This window comes from Drosophila gunungcola, chromosome 3R, assembly GCF_025200985.1.
Source record: "Drosophila gunungcola strain Sukarami chromosome 3R, Dgunungcola_SK_2, whole genome shotgun sequence".
Lineage (NCBI taxonomy): Eukaryota > Metazoa > Arthropoda > Insecta > Diptera > Drosophilidae > Drosophila > Drosophila gunungcola.
Window position 1 is genome coordinate 6,191,411 of NC_069139.1, and position 19,598 is coordinate 6,211,008.

The 19,598-nt window shown below is 38.0% G+C and overlaps 1 protein-coding gene across 1 annotated transcript; it reads right to left on the reverse strand.

Moving 5' to 3' along the window:
- Positions 1-10,621: 10,621 nt before the first annotated feature.
- Positions 10,622-18,724, reverse strand: LOC128260679 (cytochrome P450 4c3). Its single transcript, XM_052993867.1, has 8 exons — positions 18,333-18,724; positions 14,717-14,832; positions 14,538-14,654; positions 13,995-14,154; positions 13,836-13,905; positions 11,642-11,930; positions 11,292-11,571; positions 10,622-11,137 (listed from the first exon to the last, which is right to left on the reverse strand). The coding sequence occupies exons 1-8, from the start codon at positions 18,565-18,567 to the stop codon at positions 10,797-10,799; spliced, it is 1,608 nt and encodes a 535-aa protein (XP_052849827.1). The 5' UTR covers positions 18,568-18,724; the 3' UTR covers positions 10,622-10,796.
- Positions 18,725-19,598: the final 874 nt, after the last annotated feature.

Below are 19,598 nucleotides of genomic sequence, written 5' to 3' on the forward strand. Positions count from 1 at the left end.
CTAATTTTGTATGCCTTATGATGATGGTGGAAAACCACGCGGGTAGCGAGCGAATTCCGGCAACTCTTTCTCAAAATGGCGGCATTGATTTCCCTTTCCTGCCTTTCCCCAGTAACCCCACCCCCTCCCGTCCCTTTTCCACCACCACCCCCGCGCTGTCCTTGAGGACGAAGTCAATTTTCAGGATTTGCGGCCAGTCTTACATTCCTTAGCGAAAAATCTCTCCGTTTCTCTATGGAAAGCACTTCCCTTCAAGTAGTCAATAAACTATACAAACACACGCACAGTGAGCGAAATAAAATGGGAGATACATTTAGGAAAAGTAAGGGTATTTAACAACCTTAGCAGAGTATGTAAGATAATTATTTTTACAACTCCTTTACAAATTTTGCTTGAAACAATATTATACTTTTTAGGTATAGATATTTAATTGTTAAGTTTTTTAACGTTATGTTTTAAAGATGGTTCCGAATAAAAAAGTTTGGATCCGTAAAATTGTTAGTACAAGTAGAGTAAGGATAATACATAAACTTACAGGTATACATTTGTTTTAATGAACTTATGAGCCTATAAACTTAGATCTTTGAAAGTCATAGTTTTGCATGATTTAAACAATTCTAAAACTATATTCTCTATTGTAAGATTTGTCCCCTACTGCATAGTTTTTTAGTATACAAGCATATATACGTATTTATATTTGTTCTTTGTGCACACATGACAAGGGTTTTCTCATCCTCCAAAAACGTGTGCTAGTATGTGTGCTTAGGGTATTAGTTTGCGTGGCATGTCCTTGTTGACATTGCGATTGGAAATATCAGAGATACGCGGGAAACTCGCATCGCAGAGAAGTTTCTGCCACCTACAGCTCAATCAAACCGCCAAAATAAATTACGATGCTAATTAATAAAGAATGCCACACACAACCCACCCGCCAGCCCACACCACCCCCACCATCGCACACCCGTGGCCACGTAGACAGAGCCACTCTGGCCGCATATCGATTTAAATTAATTTCTGTTAGAGGATGCTCAAGCGAAAATCCTCCATTACCGTAAAGTACTTGTAACCAAGTCGCAGGCACACGTCGGAAAAAAGGGAAAAGAAAAGAAAGAAAGGAAGCTGGGAGAAAAATAAGGGAAAATGCGGAAGGGACGGGAAAAACAAATTAAGCGACAACGAAGGAGCCGCATAATTCCGGAACCTGCAGAAATATGATGACATCTGTTCAGGACTCCTTCCTGGGCACAAGTTGCATCGATTGCTGGTCGATTTATGCACGGCACGTGGAAAAAGGAGCGAAAAACCGGGGAACGAAAAACCAGGAGTGAAAAACTCACGCACATTTTGCTCCGGATATTTTGTATTTCCCTCCCCGCACGCTTATCTCCAGCCACTCGGCGCCGCAGCTGGGTTGCTCGCTGATTATTCGCTCCCTTTCGATTGGCTTATTTTCTTCGCTACTCGCTGCTCTCTGGCCACGCCCCCCGATTGCGTGCTACAGTCAAGGGGGCGTTGGCTCTACATTTGCTATGTGTTACATGCGCACAGGTCGGATACGCAATTTCCCCAGGACGAGAAAGAGAGCGAAAGGACTTCCCCGCTGGACTGTTGCACTTTCTTGGATTTTTGGGACCCACGTTTGGGACTTTGAATGGGAAATCAGCTGTTTGAAAAGGTAATTATGTCTTGCTTTTAGAGAGACGGGCAAAGGGAAGATGTTGGGGGTAGAGAGATGGAAATTGGACTCGAGAGATAATAAGCTAGACATAATCACTTAAGGGTGCAGATATTCGGACAAGATATCAATCGGATAATGGCAGTTTATCTAATGGAAAATTGTGAATGATGTAAATGGGGCTGTCATTTCTGACACAAAGGATCTATATAAATAAAAATGTATATCAAACCTGGTTTTATGTTCATTAAGTTCTTGTTTTCTTTTGCGGTATTCTAAATCTAGCATTAATTGAATTATTTTCAAAGCCATGTCTAAATTATTATTTTTTGTCATTTACATGAAATATTTAAATACTTTTTGTAACTCCTGTTTTCTATTTCGATAAATGTAAATGCAAAATGTAAAGAATGATAGATTAAAAATGTTTAAGATATTAAATCTATATTATAGAGCTTAGAAGTACTGATGCAAAAAGGTTTCTTCCAATGTAATTAATAGGTGAAAAGTTTGCCGCAACCATACGAATTAACTAGCCCCATTTTCGTCAGTTAAAGTTAGTTAGTTTAACCCATTTTGCATTGCTCAACCACTGGGCGGAATGACTTCAAAGGCATCTGGGATCCTCGGCAATGGAACTACGCACAAGAAAGCTCTCCCAACCACCCACCAAACCACCCAAAATGCCACATCAAACACAGTAGACCCTGAGCAATGTAGTCTACGGTGGTGGTGGTGGTGGCACCACCAACGGCTCTTTCAACTGTTGCCGCCGTGCCGATTGAAAAGGGCCGACGACAAATGATCTCGCCCGCCGAATCGAAGTTATCGCGCCCTATTAGCCATTTTATCGATACTCCGCCACGTAGTGACGCAGTTTCCGTCCCCACATAATTAATTAATAAATCAAGGCGTCCAACAAAAGCAACAGTTGCCACATCATCATCGGCGGGAGTAAAAAAAGCAACAAACAGAGGCTGAAGAGTTCTTATCACCTCGTTGTTTTCGTGGGGCGGGCAGGGGGGCCAAGGTAATCCATCAATTTTTTTGGGGAAACGAGCGAAAAAAAAACACAACGAACGAGCGAGAAAAACTAACAAAGCAAATGCAGAAGGCACATCACAGACACCGCCGCCCATGTCGAAAAGTTTGATTTTTGGCTTTTTATGCGCAAGGATTAAAATGAGGATTACAATATCAAAATGTTTGCTTATGATTTATAGCAGCCGAAAGACAGCAGCCGCACTCGCAGTGGGCGGGGGCGGTGGGCGGCAGTGGGTGGCAGTGGGTGGGAGTGGGAGTGGCTGACAGCGGGAGTGAGAGTGGGAGTACCAGTCGGCTGACTATATCACATATACTCACCCATAGACTTCGATGTGACTGTCGCATGGTCTTAACGATCCCTATGGCTGCACTGAAAAATTAAATAGCTACCAGATAAAAGACAATGAAATTAAAGTTTGACATTAACAAGAGTTTCTTTAAATATTTTAAAATACTACAAATTTTTTTAAGATTTTTAAAATATTATAAATATTTTAAGGTAACAAATAATAGCTTTTAGTGCCAATTAATATTTTTATTTTGTATAGTTATATTTTAAATTGCATAATATTATCAGAACATGTTTTTAAAATAAGGTCTAAAGAATATTTAACACAAACTATATGAGTTAAAAATTTTTTTTATGATCACATGATTTTTATTTAACTAAAATACAAAAAGAAATCGAAAACATAGACTGATTTGCAAAAGTCTTTTAAAAAGTCTTAGGCTTTTCAATTTAAATGCCCAGCAATTAGCTCATAACATTTTATTTTGCTATAAAAGACATGCATTATTTTTTCCAAGTGCACTCCACCTCCGTCGACTCATATTCCTTCCCCATTTGTCCAACTCATTGCCCCGCTGCGTGGGGAACGTGAAAATTATTGGACTGCCTTAGTCCGCTGGTTCAACTGCGTAAGCCAGCGGATCAAAACGGCGGCTTCCCCGACGAAGTTCCGACGTTGATGTAGCGGAGCGGTAAGAATGTGTGATTACAGATTTATCCATCACACTCGGAAGGTATTTACCATATTGCATATTCCATATTTTGGACAGGCAGGTGCCGGTTTTCTACGGCATTCCCACGGCGGTACTTCGTCCCGAGTTTTTTTGTGTGTGTGCTCAAGGATTAAGAGATGATGTCTTGGGTTTAACTACTGCATTTGTCGGGGTTTTTAGGGGTGCTTCTGGGGGAGTGGTATCCCACGATTTCGAACCCACCTCAATGTGCAGCAGTGTTGTTGTCATTGCTGATCAGCTGTTGGTTCGGATTCCGGGTTATCTTGTTTACACAATTGGAGGTGATAATCCCCTCTGGAAATAGATTCCGAAAAGTTCTCAGGGCGCCAATGCCCGACCAACCTTGACCTTAATGTAATGTGAAGTGCGTGGCGTTACAATGCGTTTAATTCTTTAAACTTAAATAAATTGTTTCTCACACTTTTACGTAACAAATTTTAATCGAAATGTATGCAGGGTTTAGCTGTGTTTATAATAAATAGTTCGTATTGAAGTTTTATTCTAATATTCGTTAAAGTGACGTTTGTTTTTTAATGTATCACATACCATTTCAGCTAACTAACTTTAAATCCTTTTAAAACAATTCGACTTTTTCTAATAAACGAAGCAAATAAAATGTAATTTTTCATGACAATAAATAAGCAAAATGTTTGTTGCCATCGGGGCTTCCTTTCAGATAAGATCCCCATTCGGTGACTGATTTACAAGAGAATTGCCGCAAAGCCTCGACGCCGCAATGCAAATAAGTCTTCTCGATTTCTGGGAGGGAAAGGGTGGAGGATTCCGCGAGACTTTGACATTTGAATACGCGTGAGCGCTTTGTTATTTTTATATTTTCAAATTAAAAAAGCAAAGGCACGCGGTATTCTCTTTTTCCCGCCAAAAGGACGAGGGAAGGTGGTGCCGGGGGTTTTCTGCCGAGTGACAAAAATGTACTTGTACTCCGTGCCAGGGGTTTGTCATCATCGTTGGCTGGTGCGCGTGAGAAATCCTTGACACGCGCGAACGCTTTCAAAATGCAAAAATAAATAATTTCAATTTAAATTCCTTGTTATTTTATTTTTGTTTTCTTTTTTAGAGCTTTGTTTTTCTTTGACTGCGTGCGGGTGGGAAGTGCAATTGTGGATGGAAGCGAAACATAAGTTTTTCTTTTGTTTTCGATCTGATTCCACTCACTTGCTGAGGGTGAAACCAAAACCACATCATCTATCCTACCCTGTCATAATTTTTGGGTGGTGAAATTAATTAGATTTTGCGAGGGTTGGCTGGGAAGTTAAATCTAGGAGTAAATTCATTTATGCCAATCATTTCGAGTTGGAAAGAAAACCTAATTATGTATACCTTAATATTATAATTAAAATTTTAAAGTTACCTGCACAGCTCTGACTATTAAAAACACTTTCGAAATCATCTTAACTTTTTAATTGCATTCGCACTGTCAATTTCTAATTAAAATAATTTGTTGAAATATTATTATTAATACATGTACAGTTTACCATACATTTTTAAAGAAATTTCCAGCTGCTCTTTGGCTGTCTTTAATTTCCCAATCAAATGCTTAACTTTAATTGCCACAAAGTAAGCTAACTACCCAGCTGGCTACTGTATGCTTTTCGCTAAAATGTGCACTGTTTATTGTTAATTGTTTATTGGGCCGTTGCAGTACAGTCCATGAATGGCCTATCGCCTTTGCCTTCCAGTTTTACCACAGCCCGCTCCATCGAAAGAGGGTGGCTATCAGTAACTGGCTGCGGCTAAGCCAGCTTGTCAATTTTGTATAAAATTTATTATTTTATTTTGCGTTTTTGTGTTGCCACTTTTCAGACGCTCAGCCTGCTGTTCTGTTTCGGATCGCAGTGAAATTATTTACATTTCGCTGATTGCGCCAGTTTTTGCATTGCCACGGCTCGGAGGTTTGCCAGTCATAAAGCGAACTGTTTGCCCTCGTCTCGTACTCGAAATCGTACGACTATATATATACGAGCAAAAAATATTTATATATATAGTGCGCCCTGGAGAGTATCATAAAACTTGCAATGCAATTGCACGCAATCAACACAAGAGCAACAGCCACAAATGTTTGCTCAATTTACGATCGCAGTTGCTGACGGAGGTGACAATCAGTAACTGTTGCATGTGGCTTCAAACTGGCCAGGGTCATCGGTTTGCCAAAGATCGAACATAATCTCACTTAGCCGAAGAACTAATCAAAACTGGCAGCTGATTGTCGGCTGACTCAGAGTCATATGATGATGTCGCAGGGCGATGACAGCCGGCGGACACTTCATTGACGGCTTTTGCAAGCAAAAAAAAAAAAAATGAAAACAAAATATATGGGTTGCACTGGGAAGGGGGGACACACAGCCGGGGAACCCAACTTGGCAACGCTGCGTATGAGTAATGCAGAAGCAACGAATCAGAACGGCTAGCACAAACTCAACGACGGCGACGCCAAATGAAGCAACAAAATTCAGCAGCAGCAGCCGCAGATTAAGAACCTTTTAAGGGGATTAATGATTTTAATTTTTTCCGTGCATTCTGTTTGCCTTGTTTCCGTTTTTCTGCCAGTCTTTCTCGCTCCGAGCGTATCAACTTGGGGCTTAACTTTGAACAACGAGCAGGAAAATTAAAAAAAATCATTAGTTTAAAAAGTGTTTAAATATATATTTGATATGATTGGTATAATAAAGTACATAAAATACCCAATTTCTTTTATTGATTAAGAATAATTTTAGCACAGGCTAACTAATAAAAAATGTAATTTTGCTTAAATAAAATTTAAAAAATTGCAAAACCATTATTATTGTTATAAATTAAATATGAAAAAAACTTAAAAAAGAACCATAAATAAAAATAAAAATTTCAAATATATTAATAACTGTTTTAAGATATTTTACGTTTTAAAGCTCTGATGGAAATAATCATCTTAATTAACAATGCCTGAACTACTATTTTATAAAGTTCAAAAGAGTACTACCTATGTCGTTCTGAAGTTTTCTATAATTTCAGTCATTTTTTCTGGCACTCTGCGGACGGCTCCTGGTTCACGTTGCTCGGACATTTGTTTGCTTTGCCATTGCCGGTTGGCCTGGCTAAATGCCAGGCAAGGACATGCACGACCAGATCGCTTTCGATGGTAACACGGACACTTCGGCTTCCGCCCTCCAAACGCCCCGGCCTTTTCCGGTTTGTTTGTTGCGCGCATTAAGCTAATTATGGCCAAATAAAGTGAGACGAAACGAAACGCGCGCTCTGAGCAAACAGGAGTCTGTATCCTCTATCCCGAATCCCGAATCCTGTCTCCTGCATGCCCGGATGCATGCCGGCACTTAACTTTCACTGCCCTCCTCTTTCTGCGGCTGGGTTTTTTGATTGTTTTTCAATTTTCTGCATTGTTAAACTTTTGCTTCCCATGTATCGCCTTGTTTAATTTGCCGCCTGTGGCACGTGACAGCGGCGTTGGCAAGTGCAGCACCCAGCACCATCCATTCATCCATCCACCCATCGCCGCCTGGCACGTGTCCTTGCTGGAAAATCAGGAGCCAGAATTTTCGAATTTCAGCTCGAGCAGCAGCAGCTGTTTAATGGCTGCTGTCTTTGGCAAATATTTTGCTTGTGCTACAACCAAATCAATTTTGTATGCTCGCCCAAATGGAATACGAATACGAGTCTGCCGGTGTCCTTGTACCACCACCCATTGTCCCACACCACCGCCACCCGCCTTTTGCCAAAACTGGTGGTCACGTGTCGCTGCAGTCGCGCCTCTTTCGCTTTGTCTGCTAATCTATCAAAGGCGCTGGCAGCAAACCAAATTGAGTTTGTTTGGATATCATTTCCATTGGCCGGGACACGGACTCACAGAAGGAATAGGAACAGGAACAGGAACAGGATACGAACCCGGACACTACCTGCCACAAAAGCGGATAAAGTCTTCTGCCACTTGTGGTCCGTTGTGAAGCCTTTTCTTTGCCTGCAGAGAGAAAACTCAAGAAAATAGTTTATTTTAGTGAATCAGTCACAAGCTTCATGAATTGTTTATTCTATCTTTAAACGTATAAATCTTTCTTCAAATTAGAAATATTACTTTAAATCTGAATGAATTCATTTAAAAATACAAAAGAACTATTGTCCTTTTAAATATAGTTTTCTGGCAGACAGGACTTAAAAAAAAATTTTTAATTTAAAAAAAAAATTCAATACTCTACGTATTATTTAAAAAAAATCGCAGTATTCTGATACTTAATAGTAAAGTTATATTTTTTTTTCAATTTTTTTGTCAGTGCATCTGCATTGCTTTTTCCCACATTTTCCGGGCGCGTTGACGTCAATCAAATTAGACCCATCCCAGAGCGTCCTGCGCCGGCCAAAGTTCACACATCAAATTATGTCAGGGTGGGTTTGCCCTCTCCTTTTCGGGATAACGTCGTTGCTAACTTGCGATTTGCGTTTGTAAATGTTTTTCTAATCAGATTTGGTGCTATCCACCAGGGAGTGCAATTTGTTTTGATGTCGCAGGCGCAATCCGGTTAAGTGACATCCGGGGGGATGTCGGGAAATGAGGGGGTACGCATAATTACTCAAGGGCTTGGAAAGCATATGCTGCCGGGGGAGCTGCTCCGGAAAAGTTCACGGGATAAGTTGCTGGCCAAACTTTCGTTCACATGACACACATAACTCAATTGGTCGGTGGCCAATTGTGATCGATTGGTTTTAAAGTCTGGCCGTAAACTAAAACAAACAATAATCGCTGGCATTGTAAATGCATAAACCCATATATAAAAGTGCAGTTGCAGTGGCAATCGATTTATTACCACGGCTCGTAAGTGGGTGAGTTTTTTTTTAACCAGACATCGATAGGGATCGTCATGATTTCAGGGCCACTCACACTCCACTAATTTTTCACCCAGCGGTGATCACCCTTTCCTGGCCACAATTTTCTAGCTCGGGAATTACTTTTTAAGCCCTTTTGCGTTCCGAGGATTTTTATTGCTTTTGCGAAGATTTTGCCATTCTAATTGATTGTTTGCCCATTCCGGCCGAGGAATCGTCATTGGCCACGTCCCCACTCTCCATTCGCTTATCATTCTCGGTTATCGATCTAGCTATCTATCTATCTATCTATCTATCTTTCTATCTATTTATCTAGCCAGCTATCTGTTCCTGCTCCGATTCGAGTTATCTAACGCCGACCCGGGAAATATGCGCATAATATCCATTTAGATATATAACCAATGGCCGACCACCGCACCATCATTTTATTTGCTCGACGCATTTATTTGTGCATTACAAACTGTGAGCACACTTAAGTTGCCTTTAAGCTCTGGCGCCGCTCCATTTTGCAAAAAAAAAATACAAGAAAAAAGTTGAAAATTATGGAAAAGGGCACAAGCACTCACATAAATGTTCATAAATAGTTACAGGGAAGGAGCAGAGACAAATGGCGCCATTTCTTGATATCAACTGGCACCTACTTTGCTATATTTTTTACGGAACAGAAATAAGCAGAGAGGCCACCATCATTTTTTTAATTAATATAGCTAGTAACACTTTCATAATAATAACATTCACTTAATTTGCTTCTCACCACTCTAAGTTTGCTTAGGTCATTGTTGTACAATGTTACAGTACCTGGCTGTGGGGACTTCCAAAATCAAATTTATTCAGTTGTCCGTGAAAATAAACATTTAATTGGCCAATAGATTATATTGAAATTTTGTGTTTTGTTTATTATTTGAAGGCATCAAAGTTAAATTCAAACAATTAAAACACCAATTAGAACATTTGAATGTTTAATTGTTATTGACGATTATTGCAGTTTAATTACTTAATATTACTGTTCTGTCCAACCATTTAGTCGCATTACATTGTTCCGCTTGTTCACTCATTCAAGATGAGTTTTTGAAATTTGTATATACAACTCATTGTCATCTGTTTTTTCTCACGGAAATAAGATTAAATAACAAAATATATTTATAACTTTAAAATTAGTGTTAAATAGAATATTTAACATTTTAATACATATTCTAGATCACTTGCAAATTGGAGTTTACTAACGTAAACTTCACTTCTCTGGACCATGAGTTCTATGTTTTTGAATATTGCCATTTACTTTTTTACTTTTTTTTATTTTTTAAAACTTTTAGAACTCTAAAACATAAAGTATAAAAAATATGAGTTTAATTGTCATATATCTAATTATTTAAATAAAAATTACCAATCCAATTAAATTTTTCCATTTTAATACCAAAAACCAAATCTATTGTGTTTAAATTGTGCTTGATAACTTTATAAGCGCTTTATGAGCATTATTTAAATGTTGACTTGATTTCTGTTTTAGTCGGTGGTATACGTTTAAAATGTCATTACAAAACTAATTAGTGAAGAAAAAATTGTGTTCAATTTCTTTATAAGCGCTTTATGAGCATTATTTAAATGTTAACTTGGCTTGATTTCTGTTTTAGTCGCTAGTATACGTTTAAAATTTTATTACAAAAATAAACAGAAAAGAAAAAATTGTATTATTTTATTTTCTACGACGTTCTCGAAGAATAATCTTATTAGCATTGTGATACTTTATACAGTCAACAAAGTAAATTATCTTGTGTATGGGAATATAATAAATTTAACAAGCCTTTGTTATAGATGTCTGCCCATGTCGAGTCTGCAACTATAAAGTTCACATCCTTGGATAAGAATATATATAAATATTTATATATATGTTTATTATTTTAATAAGTGTAATTTATTCATTTAAAACTTTAATACAAAAAGCTTTTAATTTTGTGAAAAAATCTTTGTGAGTAAATCAACATTGGGTTTAATTACTTTATAACAGCATTCTTTCTGTTACTTACAATTTTAACCAGTTTAAAGTCTGAGTTTTATAATATATTATTCGATGAGGTTTATTCTTAGTCTAGAACGTATTGCAACGGTTACAAAGTTTAACATAAACTAATCTCTAGTTCTACGATATCCGGTTAACTCTAATTATTTACAATGTACTTTCGATCGAAGCAAATTGGGCAAGTACTGTTTTCTGTTTATTAACTTCTTAATCCCTTGGCGTAATCTTAACCCTCAGGCCATCCTTAGGCCGCAGGATGAGTTCACCCAGCAGCGTGAGATCCTCTCGCCTATCCACAGCCTCTATCTTGTACTTTCGCAGCACGGTGGAAATCACAGCCTTCTCCTCCAGAATGGCGAATTTCTGACCGATGCAGTTGCGCGGTCCGGCGCTGAAGGGAATGTAGGCGAAGGGGTGACGTCCGGCACAGTTTTCCGGCAGAAAGTTGTCCGGATTGAACTGCTCCGGCTTGGGAAAGACGCGAGGATTGCGGTGCAGGGCATAGGTCATGATAATGGCCTGAGTTCCAGCGGGTACGACTTTTCCGCCTGTGTGGAGAGTTTGTTTAAAACATCGATTAATGGTTTAACAAAATAATATATTTTGCTTTTCCTTATTTCTCTTTTCAGTTCAAAAGAACTAAGCCCAATAAACAAATAAATACAAGGGTTTTTTAAATAGAAGGATTGATTTTTAGCTCACCAATATTCACATCCTCGCCCACCATTCTTGCCATCATCGGCACACTGGGAAACAGACGCAGAGAGTCCTTGATGCAGCACTCCAGATAGCGCATGTCCAGTAGGTTCTTCATGGTGGCCGGCGTTTCCTTATCATCTCCAAAGATCGAATCCAGTTCCTCCGCTACTTGCTCCTGATATTCGGGATGGCAGCCCAGTAAAAACAGGGTCCAGGAAATGGCCGCAGATGTGGTGTCGTGACCCTCGAACATGAAAGTGTCCACCTCCTCGCGGATGTCCTCCTAAGAAACGAAAGTATTAAACTATTAGAAAAATATTTTAAAAAGAAAAGAAAAATGTTAGAAAACTTACATTTGACAGCACCGTTCCTTCTTTGGAGGCATCGATCAGGAGATCAAGGAAAGCCAGTCGCTTCTTCTTGCCCAGATCATCATAGGCATCGGGAGCATTATTATTATTGTTGTTATTGTTCTCCTGGAGAATGGCCAATTCAGCCTTGCGTTCACGGATTACCATATTAGAGAATCCATGCAGAGTGTTTATGTAGCTCTGATGCAATTTGTAGTCCACAGTTAGGCGGAAAATTAGGTCGCTTTGCAGCCAGATCTTCGACTGGCGACTCTGCACAATCGAGCCAATGCTACATAATTAAAGAAATAAATTAGTAACATAAAATTGATGGAGTTATTTGCCTATTTCAAAAGTTTTTGCAGCATTAAAAAATATTTACAAATAAAAATCTTTTTAAATTTTGATTTGGAAGTATTTGGCATTTAAAAGTTATTGATTTAACTCTCTTTCAATATGCAATTTAACTATTGATAAATTTGGTACCAAATAGGTAATGGTGTAGAATTTTAATCACTAACTCGCTTCTACTACAAAATATAATACAATGTACTGATATTTGGAGAATAATTGTAACATAACATTACCTTTCACTCATTAAAAAATATGCATTGAAGTACTTAAAATCATATAAAACTATATGTTTTTTGTTTTAATGAGTATTAAAGTTGGGTATTAAAAGTGTAAGTCGATGTAAAGTGTAAACTGCTAAGAGTCCCTTTATATATAAATAAGTTTTTAAATATGATCTGGTAGAATACATTTTTTTGTTTAACATATTCTCTTTCCTTGAAGTTATAAACAGGGAATGGGGAATGAGAAAGTGTTGCGTTAAATTGAAAGTTAGTCAACTGTTCAATGGCTGTGTTCTATGAGGCGTGGCTGGAGTGCGAATGTGGGTCCGTTGGTGTTTGTTATCAGCTTCGGAGCACTTCAAGCATCCCATTGACATCTTAATCTCGCATATTTTGCGCTTCGATGCATCCACCACCCACTGCCCCACGCACAGGGCAGAAAATGGGAGGAAAATGAGGGGAAAATGGGTTCAGAAGGTGGAAGGACATGTGTATCTAAAGGGTGTCTCGTTCCCTGACAGCTGTTCTGACAGCTTTCGATATTAAACTGCTGCCACAGCGCTGATAACTCTTCGCCAAATGAGGAAGAGTTGCGTATGCTATTGATGTTATTATTCCCAGTGGTCGCCAGGGTTTATGATATATTTTATTAATGCAGACAGACAAACAAATAGATGTATCCTTGTCCCTACAGTATGGGCTGCATACCTCGATTTGGAAAACTGCGAGATTCACTCTATAAAATTTCACTTAATATAAAGATTAAGATCATTCTTATAAAGGATTTTTAAACGTCTTTAACAACTACAAGAAAGACTTAAAGTATGCAATGGAAAAATTGAATATACCATTACGATTCTACAATTTTTAATAGCATATTTTCAGGCATAAAAGAATAAGTTATTTATTACAACAATAATAGCTATGCAGTAAGTCCACGATATATATACAACCAACAATCAAAAAGATTTTACAAAATCATATCCAAACTATACATTTAAAAATAAATAAGTTGAAAATAGTTTTGGTATATGTATGTACTTCTATAAAGATAAATAAATTTAGTTTATTTAGGTGTTAATCTGGGTCTTATTTACATACTCAAAGACTCAGTCATTTAGTTAAATTTTACTGAACAACATAATAAAAAAAATGTTTAAGCATTTGCGGTGCACAAAATCAATTTTTTTTGGAGCAGACAATGATTTTGCTTTAACAACTAGACTGTAAGTGAAATGATTTGTGAACAAATCTTTGTAAAATAAAGAGGAAATGGCTCTAAATAACTAATAACAATTTTAGTCAATTTCGATTGAAAATGTGTATTTTTTTGTATATTTTTGTTTTAAGTCTGTAATCGAAACCATATAATCAAGAAATCTATCACACTTTGCGGCAGCGTCAATAATATGAAAAGCCAATTGCTCTAAATGATTGTAAGCAATTTGGAATAAATTGAATCATAATGAAAACATTTCTGCCATTTCAATAAATAGTTTTTGTGTGTGGCAGGAAGTTTTTCAATTCGACCATAGATTGTATCAGTCAGTAATTTTTGATTTCAATAAATCCATGACACGCAAACTCCCCATCTTACTTTCTAGAAATGGTCCCAATCTTACCCATAGACCGCCTTCACATACTCCGATTCACTATTGCTCTGGGCATAAATTCTGCGACCCATGGCGGTTTCTGTAAATTGAATGACGTTTGCAATTAGCCACGGGTAATGTCACCCAATCTGGAAAATGTATCCGATCTTGGCCGGCACTGGCACTCACCACAGACAATGTCCAAGGTGCAGAGCGTGACGTAGGGGAACAGGTTGAACGCCTCGCTGCCCACTTCCACCGCCAGTTTTCTGGCCAAAACCGCGCTCTGCTCGTTGAAGACGTCAATAAAGTCATCCAAGATTTTGAAGTGGAAGGCGGGTGTGAGGATCTGTTAATTTAAAAAAAATATTAAAGGTTTAAAGTATGTAAAAAAGGGAGAAGTTTGTTGTAATAAAAGTAGTCACATGTCTCGTAAAATATTTAAATTGATGGCTTAAATTATCGTCTAACATTTCGATGTATATACATTTAATGAATTTGTCTTATTGACATCAATATCTATTGTTAATCAGATAAGGTAACTAAAAATAGACAAACGAATATGCAAGTAAACTTTTGTTGGATACATTTTTTTCTGCCCAAATTCTTTTAAAAATAATCAAAACTAAACATCTTGACCACTTTTGTATTCAACAATGATCTTATTACACTCTTTTTGGTTAGCAATGAGTGTAATGAAACTTTGGTTCTGAGTTATGGAGCCCAATTCACCTTTCTGCGGGAGTGCCACTTGCGATCTGTGCTGGTCAGCAGACCCTCGCCCAACCAAGGATGCAGATAGTCGTAGTCGTGGCTCTTGTTCACAAATTTTTGGCTGTTCAGTATGGGCTTAGTAAAAGAACAAATTACATTAGCTTTAAATTGGGGGTTTTCTTCAAAATCAAACTCACCTCCACAGTTTCGGGCTCAAAGAGAAGTACGCGTGGTGCTGTCCCCTGCCATACACGATTGATTCCAATACGCGTGCCCCACAGCTTTTGCATGCCGATGACGCGGTTAAAGAGCTCTGCAAAAATAATAGGAGTTGGCCAAAAACCAGTTTAGATGCTTGCTTGAACAATATGGGTGGGAGATTGATTTACGTCAGCATTTTGTGTTATCACTTTTGCTTCATTCGGAAACATTTCCTTCTTTTTTTGAACTTAATCATATTTTCAAGACTATGATTAAATAAATTTTTTTTTATATATATTTTTCGTGTACATTTTCCAGACGTCACGGTAATTATTTTCGGTTTGCTACTGTCCCTTCTTCGACCCCATGAAGGTCGCCTCAATTGCTTTCTTTATGGCCCAGTTAATAAGTCGGGGCTTTTCTCACCCGAAACTCCGGCCAAAACAGACCCGACCAGACCACGTTACTCATAGATACAACCATGTAAACACCGTCGTATAAGCAGCTCATATGTGTTGCATTAATTAAAAGATGAAACACACAACGCAAACAACGATGCGCGGCCATTCAGCAATCTCTATCTCTAATAATGATTTTATGTAACCCCACCGCCCGAAATGCGAATCGCTGTTTCGCGACCATTTCTCAGGTGGGGCATTTCTGAGTTGAGTTCGACTCTTGGACCGCTCTGTCATCGGAAGCTGGAAGTTGACTAGCGAATTTCGTACTGGCCAAAACAAAGCACTTTTCATGCAATCTCTTTTGCCGGTCCATGGGTCCCTTTATTATCATTTTGTTGGTATGAGTACCAAACTAGACATTTAATTATTTTAAAGTAATTTCTGGCAAGTGTAAAGACATCAAATTGTGCATAATTTTACTATACTTAAACATAATTTCGGAAAATTAAAAGTGAATGTGTTTTATTTTCTTTTTTACGCTAAAGCTATTTCGCGACAATTATTTAATACTAAATACATTGTTAGCTTATGGAATATACAAAAATTTAATAGTTTCGCACCTAATATTATAAGATCAACCTTAAATCAGTAGTGAAAAAAAAATAAGTAGAACCAACAGTAAAAAGTTCAAATGGTGTAATAAGCAAATTGTTGGTGTAATACTAAATACATTGTTAGCTTATGGAATATACAAAAATTTAATAGTTTCGCACCTAATATTATAAGATCAACCTTAAATCAGTAGTGAAAAAAAATAAGTAGAACCAACAGTAAAAAGTTCAAATGGTGTAATAAGCAAATTGTGACTAAACCCTAGTCAAGTATAGAGAGACACACCTCGATGTTCCGCACCCTTATTTAAAACGGGGATTTTCCTCTTAAAACTAATAAATGTGTAATTGAAAATGAAAACAAACCTATTTGCTTACGCCAGGTAGCAACAATCTTCCCCGAATGGGTAATTTGAACTTTCCCTTTAATATATGTCACCTGGAGGGCAGCTGTGCTGACTAAAATTGCGTTGGCAATTTGAAATAATTTGCGTCTGGCACAATGTCAGCACATTGGTAGTGCATATTAAAAAGCAGTTACCAGATCTCAAAACCGCACCACAGAAGCAAAATAAAACCCCAAAAACACCCACAACCAATGAAAAACCCAACCGTGACCCCCGTTTTGTTAGCAATAGAACTCGGAAAACACAGAACTGGAAACCCGTTTAAGCTTTGGTAACACTCCACATCATTCCACTCCAAATGTTGCCAAGCTGCCTCTTCAACGGCCCGAGGTATCTTGGAAAAATTAAATGATTAAGAACCGCTTGACCTTCAGCCATTTGCTGCAACATCATATTTCATTTTCATTTTTATTTTCAGTTTTTAGCATTTAACAAAAGCCTCGTAATTGCGCAGGCAAACAGACGGCAGCCATTTGAGATTCGTTCTTAAATTAAATTTTGAAAAAATTAATAAAACCCCACTGGTTGCTAATCGGTCCATAAATTATATGCAAGCTGCTCGATTGCCTTGGCAGAAATATTCTTGAGCAAGTAATTTTATTATACGATGACCTTAAAATTCTGCAGCAAATTTAGGATGGAGATGTTACGAATTAGCAAAGCATTTCACTGCTTAATAGAACTGGTTTGTAAGGTTCTTCTTGAGTTATTAAAAGCAGGTTGTAAATCTTTTAAATAATCAACGAAACCTCTGCCTATGTAAATGTTAATTGGGCTTGATGAGGAGAATTCAAAGGCCTAAAGAACCCTCAAGATAAATAACGAAAAACTTGATTTGGGTTTTATGATCGCGAAGGCAAAGACAAAGAACTCTAAACGGAAACGAATCGAATCCATTGGGGCTTAGCACCGATCGAATGAGTAGCAATATTTTATACATTTCATCAAAACCATTTCCTACACGACTCTGCTGCAGTTACCAAGAGCCGAATTTGTATCTTGTATCTTGCGCTTGCGCTTCCGCATTTAAATTTATGTTAATTTGCTTTGTTTGCAAAGAGGGGGGTTGCAAAACGCCGGATCCGCGGAATGCGAATTAATCAGTCCCCACGATCGATTGAGAATCGCCAATTATGATGGATATTCTGCTATTCAGTGTCAAGATCAAGTCCACTTCCATTGTCAGCGTTTTGGACCTTTTTTTGTTTATTTTTAAGCCTCAAAGTCTGAGCCCAGTCTGTTCACAGTTTATAGCTATTTTTATCTTTCTTCGAGTGTTTTTTATTTTGTCGAGCTTGTTATAAGAGTGGTTTATGAACGGCTTCTGGCTGATATTTTTGCCGCCGATTCTTCATTTTCGGTAATTTTTTCGATATCGGAAAACCAATTCATATAAATTGCGGGTGAAATGCCGAGTTAAATTGCTCTTTGTCCGGTGAAAGTCGGCAGATCCGGCCTCATATCAAGATCAGCACTAACTCGGGTTATAATTTGTGCGTTTTAAGGTTGTTTTATAATTCAACAACGCATTTAAATATTATATTATTTTCGGCAAATTAATCTTTTACAGGTTCAAAGGTGAATGCCTCTGGTTCGAAAATTTCCCGTAATTAAAATTCATTAGAATTATACCAACGCTGCATGCTCAATTGCCGATGACTTTTTTTCAATCTTATTTGTCTCCTCCAGTCGACGATGTGGCGTATCGCAAACAAATACAAAATTTGTTAATTTAATTATGTGTCTCACCGGACGACAAAACAAAAGGCAAACAGAAAATGCATAAATCACCTGCGTATTGCAATCTAATTTCCAACAGGTTTTTGCATTTCAAAATGTTTGACGAGGCAGTTCTATAAATCAATTAGCGGCCCTTCTTTTTGGGACCACGAACTTGGCCACAATCTTCCGCAACGAAAGTGAAGTTCGGAAAGTAAAGTTCGGAAAGTAAAGTTCATTAACACTTGGGCTTGAACGGGTATTGCGATTACTACTACGAGACCACGATGGATGCCTCATTGGGAGCTGATCACAGAAATTAGCACCTGCTCGGCAATTGTTTGCCATAGCAATCAGAGACCCCCGTAAATGACTCAGGGTCAATATCACTAACTGGAGCACCCACAATGTCGAGCAAGCTCAGAATTTTAGAGCCACAAATGCGCTGGGTAAGAATTTCAATCCAAAACTCACCGTCATGATCCACATTCATTTCAATGGCATTGCCCAAAAAGGGCATAGCTGCTGGTCCAGGGATTTTCTCGATAAGCTTCACCAATCGGGATCTACGCTTATTGTAGACCACCAGAAATATTACAATTGATCCCACTAGAAAAACCGTAATCGGGGAGTATCCCGAAATCACTTGGGCCGCTTTCGAAAGCAAAATGCTCTCGGCCATTAACGAAGTAACCACTTTCGAGGACATCTTCACAGAGTCACTTTAGATCTTATTAGTCTTCAGCTATAACTATATTATATATCACTTTCTATGTTATGTATCCTTATCGCACGGAGTTTCGAACCGGACCCGGCTAACTGGCGATTCAAACGCTGCGAACTCCAATAGACAACTAACCGAAAATCCGAGATTGCACAAAAATTTAAAAAGAAGTGCTAAAACAAATTTCGGGCCAAGCGTTTCGGGTTTCGAGCTCTCGTCTCGCGAACTCGGCTTTGTATCGCATTTGTATCTGAGGCTGTATATCTGCGCCAGTATTCGTGAGTATCTCGATCTCTTAGCCGGCTTTTACGGTGTTTGTAATAGACACACAGATACAGATACAGATACAGATACAGATACAAAGACGAGGCAAAAAGGTGGCCAAAACATCCGACTTGCAGTCGCATTGTTGCCTAGATGACTGGGCGTTTCGGCTGTTTATGGGACCCACAAAACGCCGGCGCTGCAGTCGAGATTACGATTTCATATGTGACGTTTGTGTACTTTTCCAGTCCATTAGAGGGTATTACAATTTTTATTTAAGGTTTGTCAAAGCAACGGATAGTATTTTCCATATAGAAAGGAACGTTAAGCCTTTGAACATACCTATGTATATATATTTTTTCCAACAGGTTTCTATGCAAATAAGTACCAGTCTTTAATAGCCATAAAGATTGAACTTGAACCAATTCTTTTCATTTAATAAATCGGTATAAGATTTTTAGAATTAAAAACCTGTATAATAAAACCTGTATAATTTAAGAACAAATGGTTTGCTTTATGACATTACTATATCATTTTTTGTTAATTGACAAGTATTTGTGACTGCTTTAGGAGATTAAATAACAAAATACTTTCTTTTAAATACACTGAATTAAGGGTAGTAAATCTTCGTCGCGTCTAAATTTTTATTTCTCATAATTTCTTATTTAGCGCTTTAAAAGCGCGCCCTTGTACCTGAATAGCAAACTTTCAACACTGAAAGATCTCCATATGGAGTCAATCAAAAGGGGCGT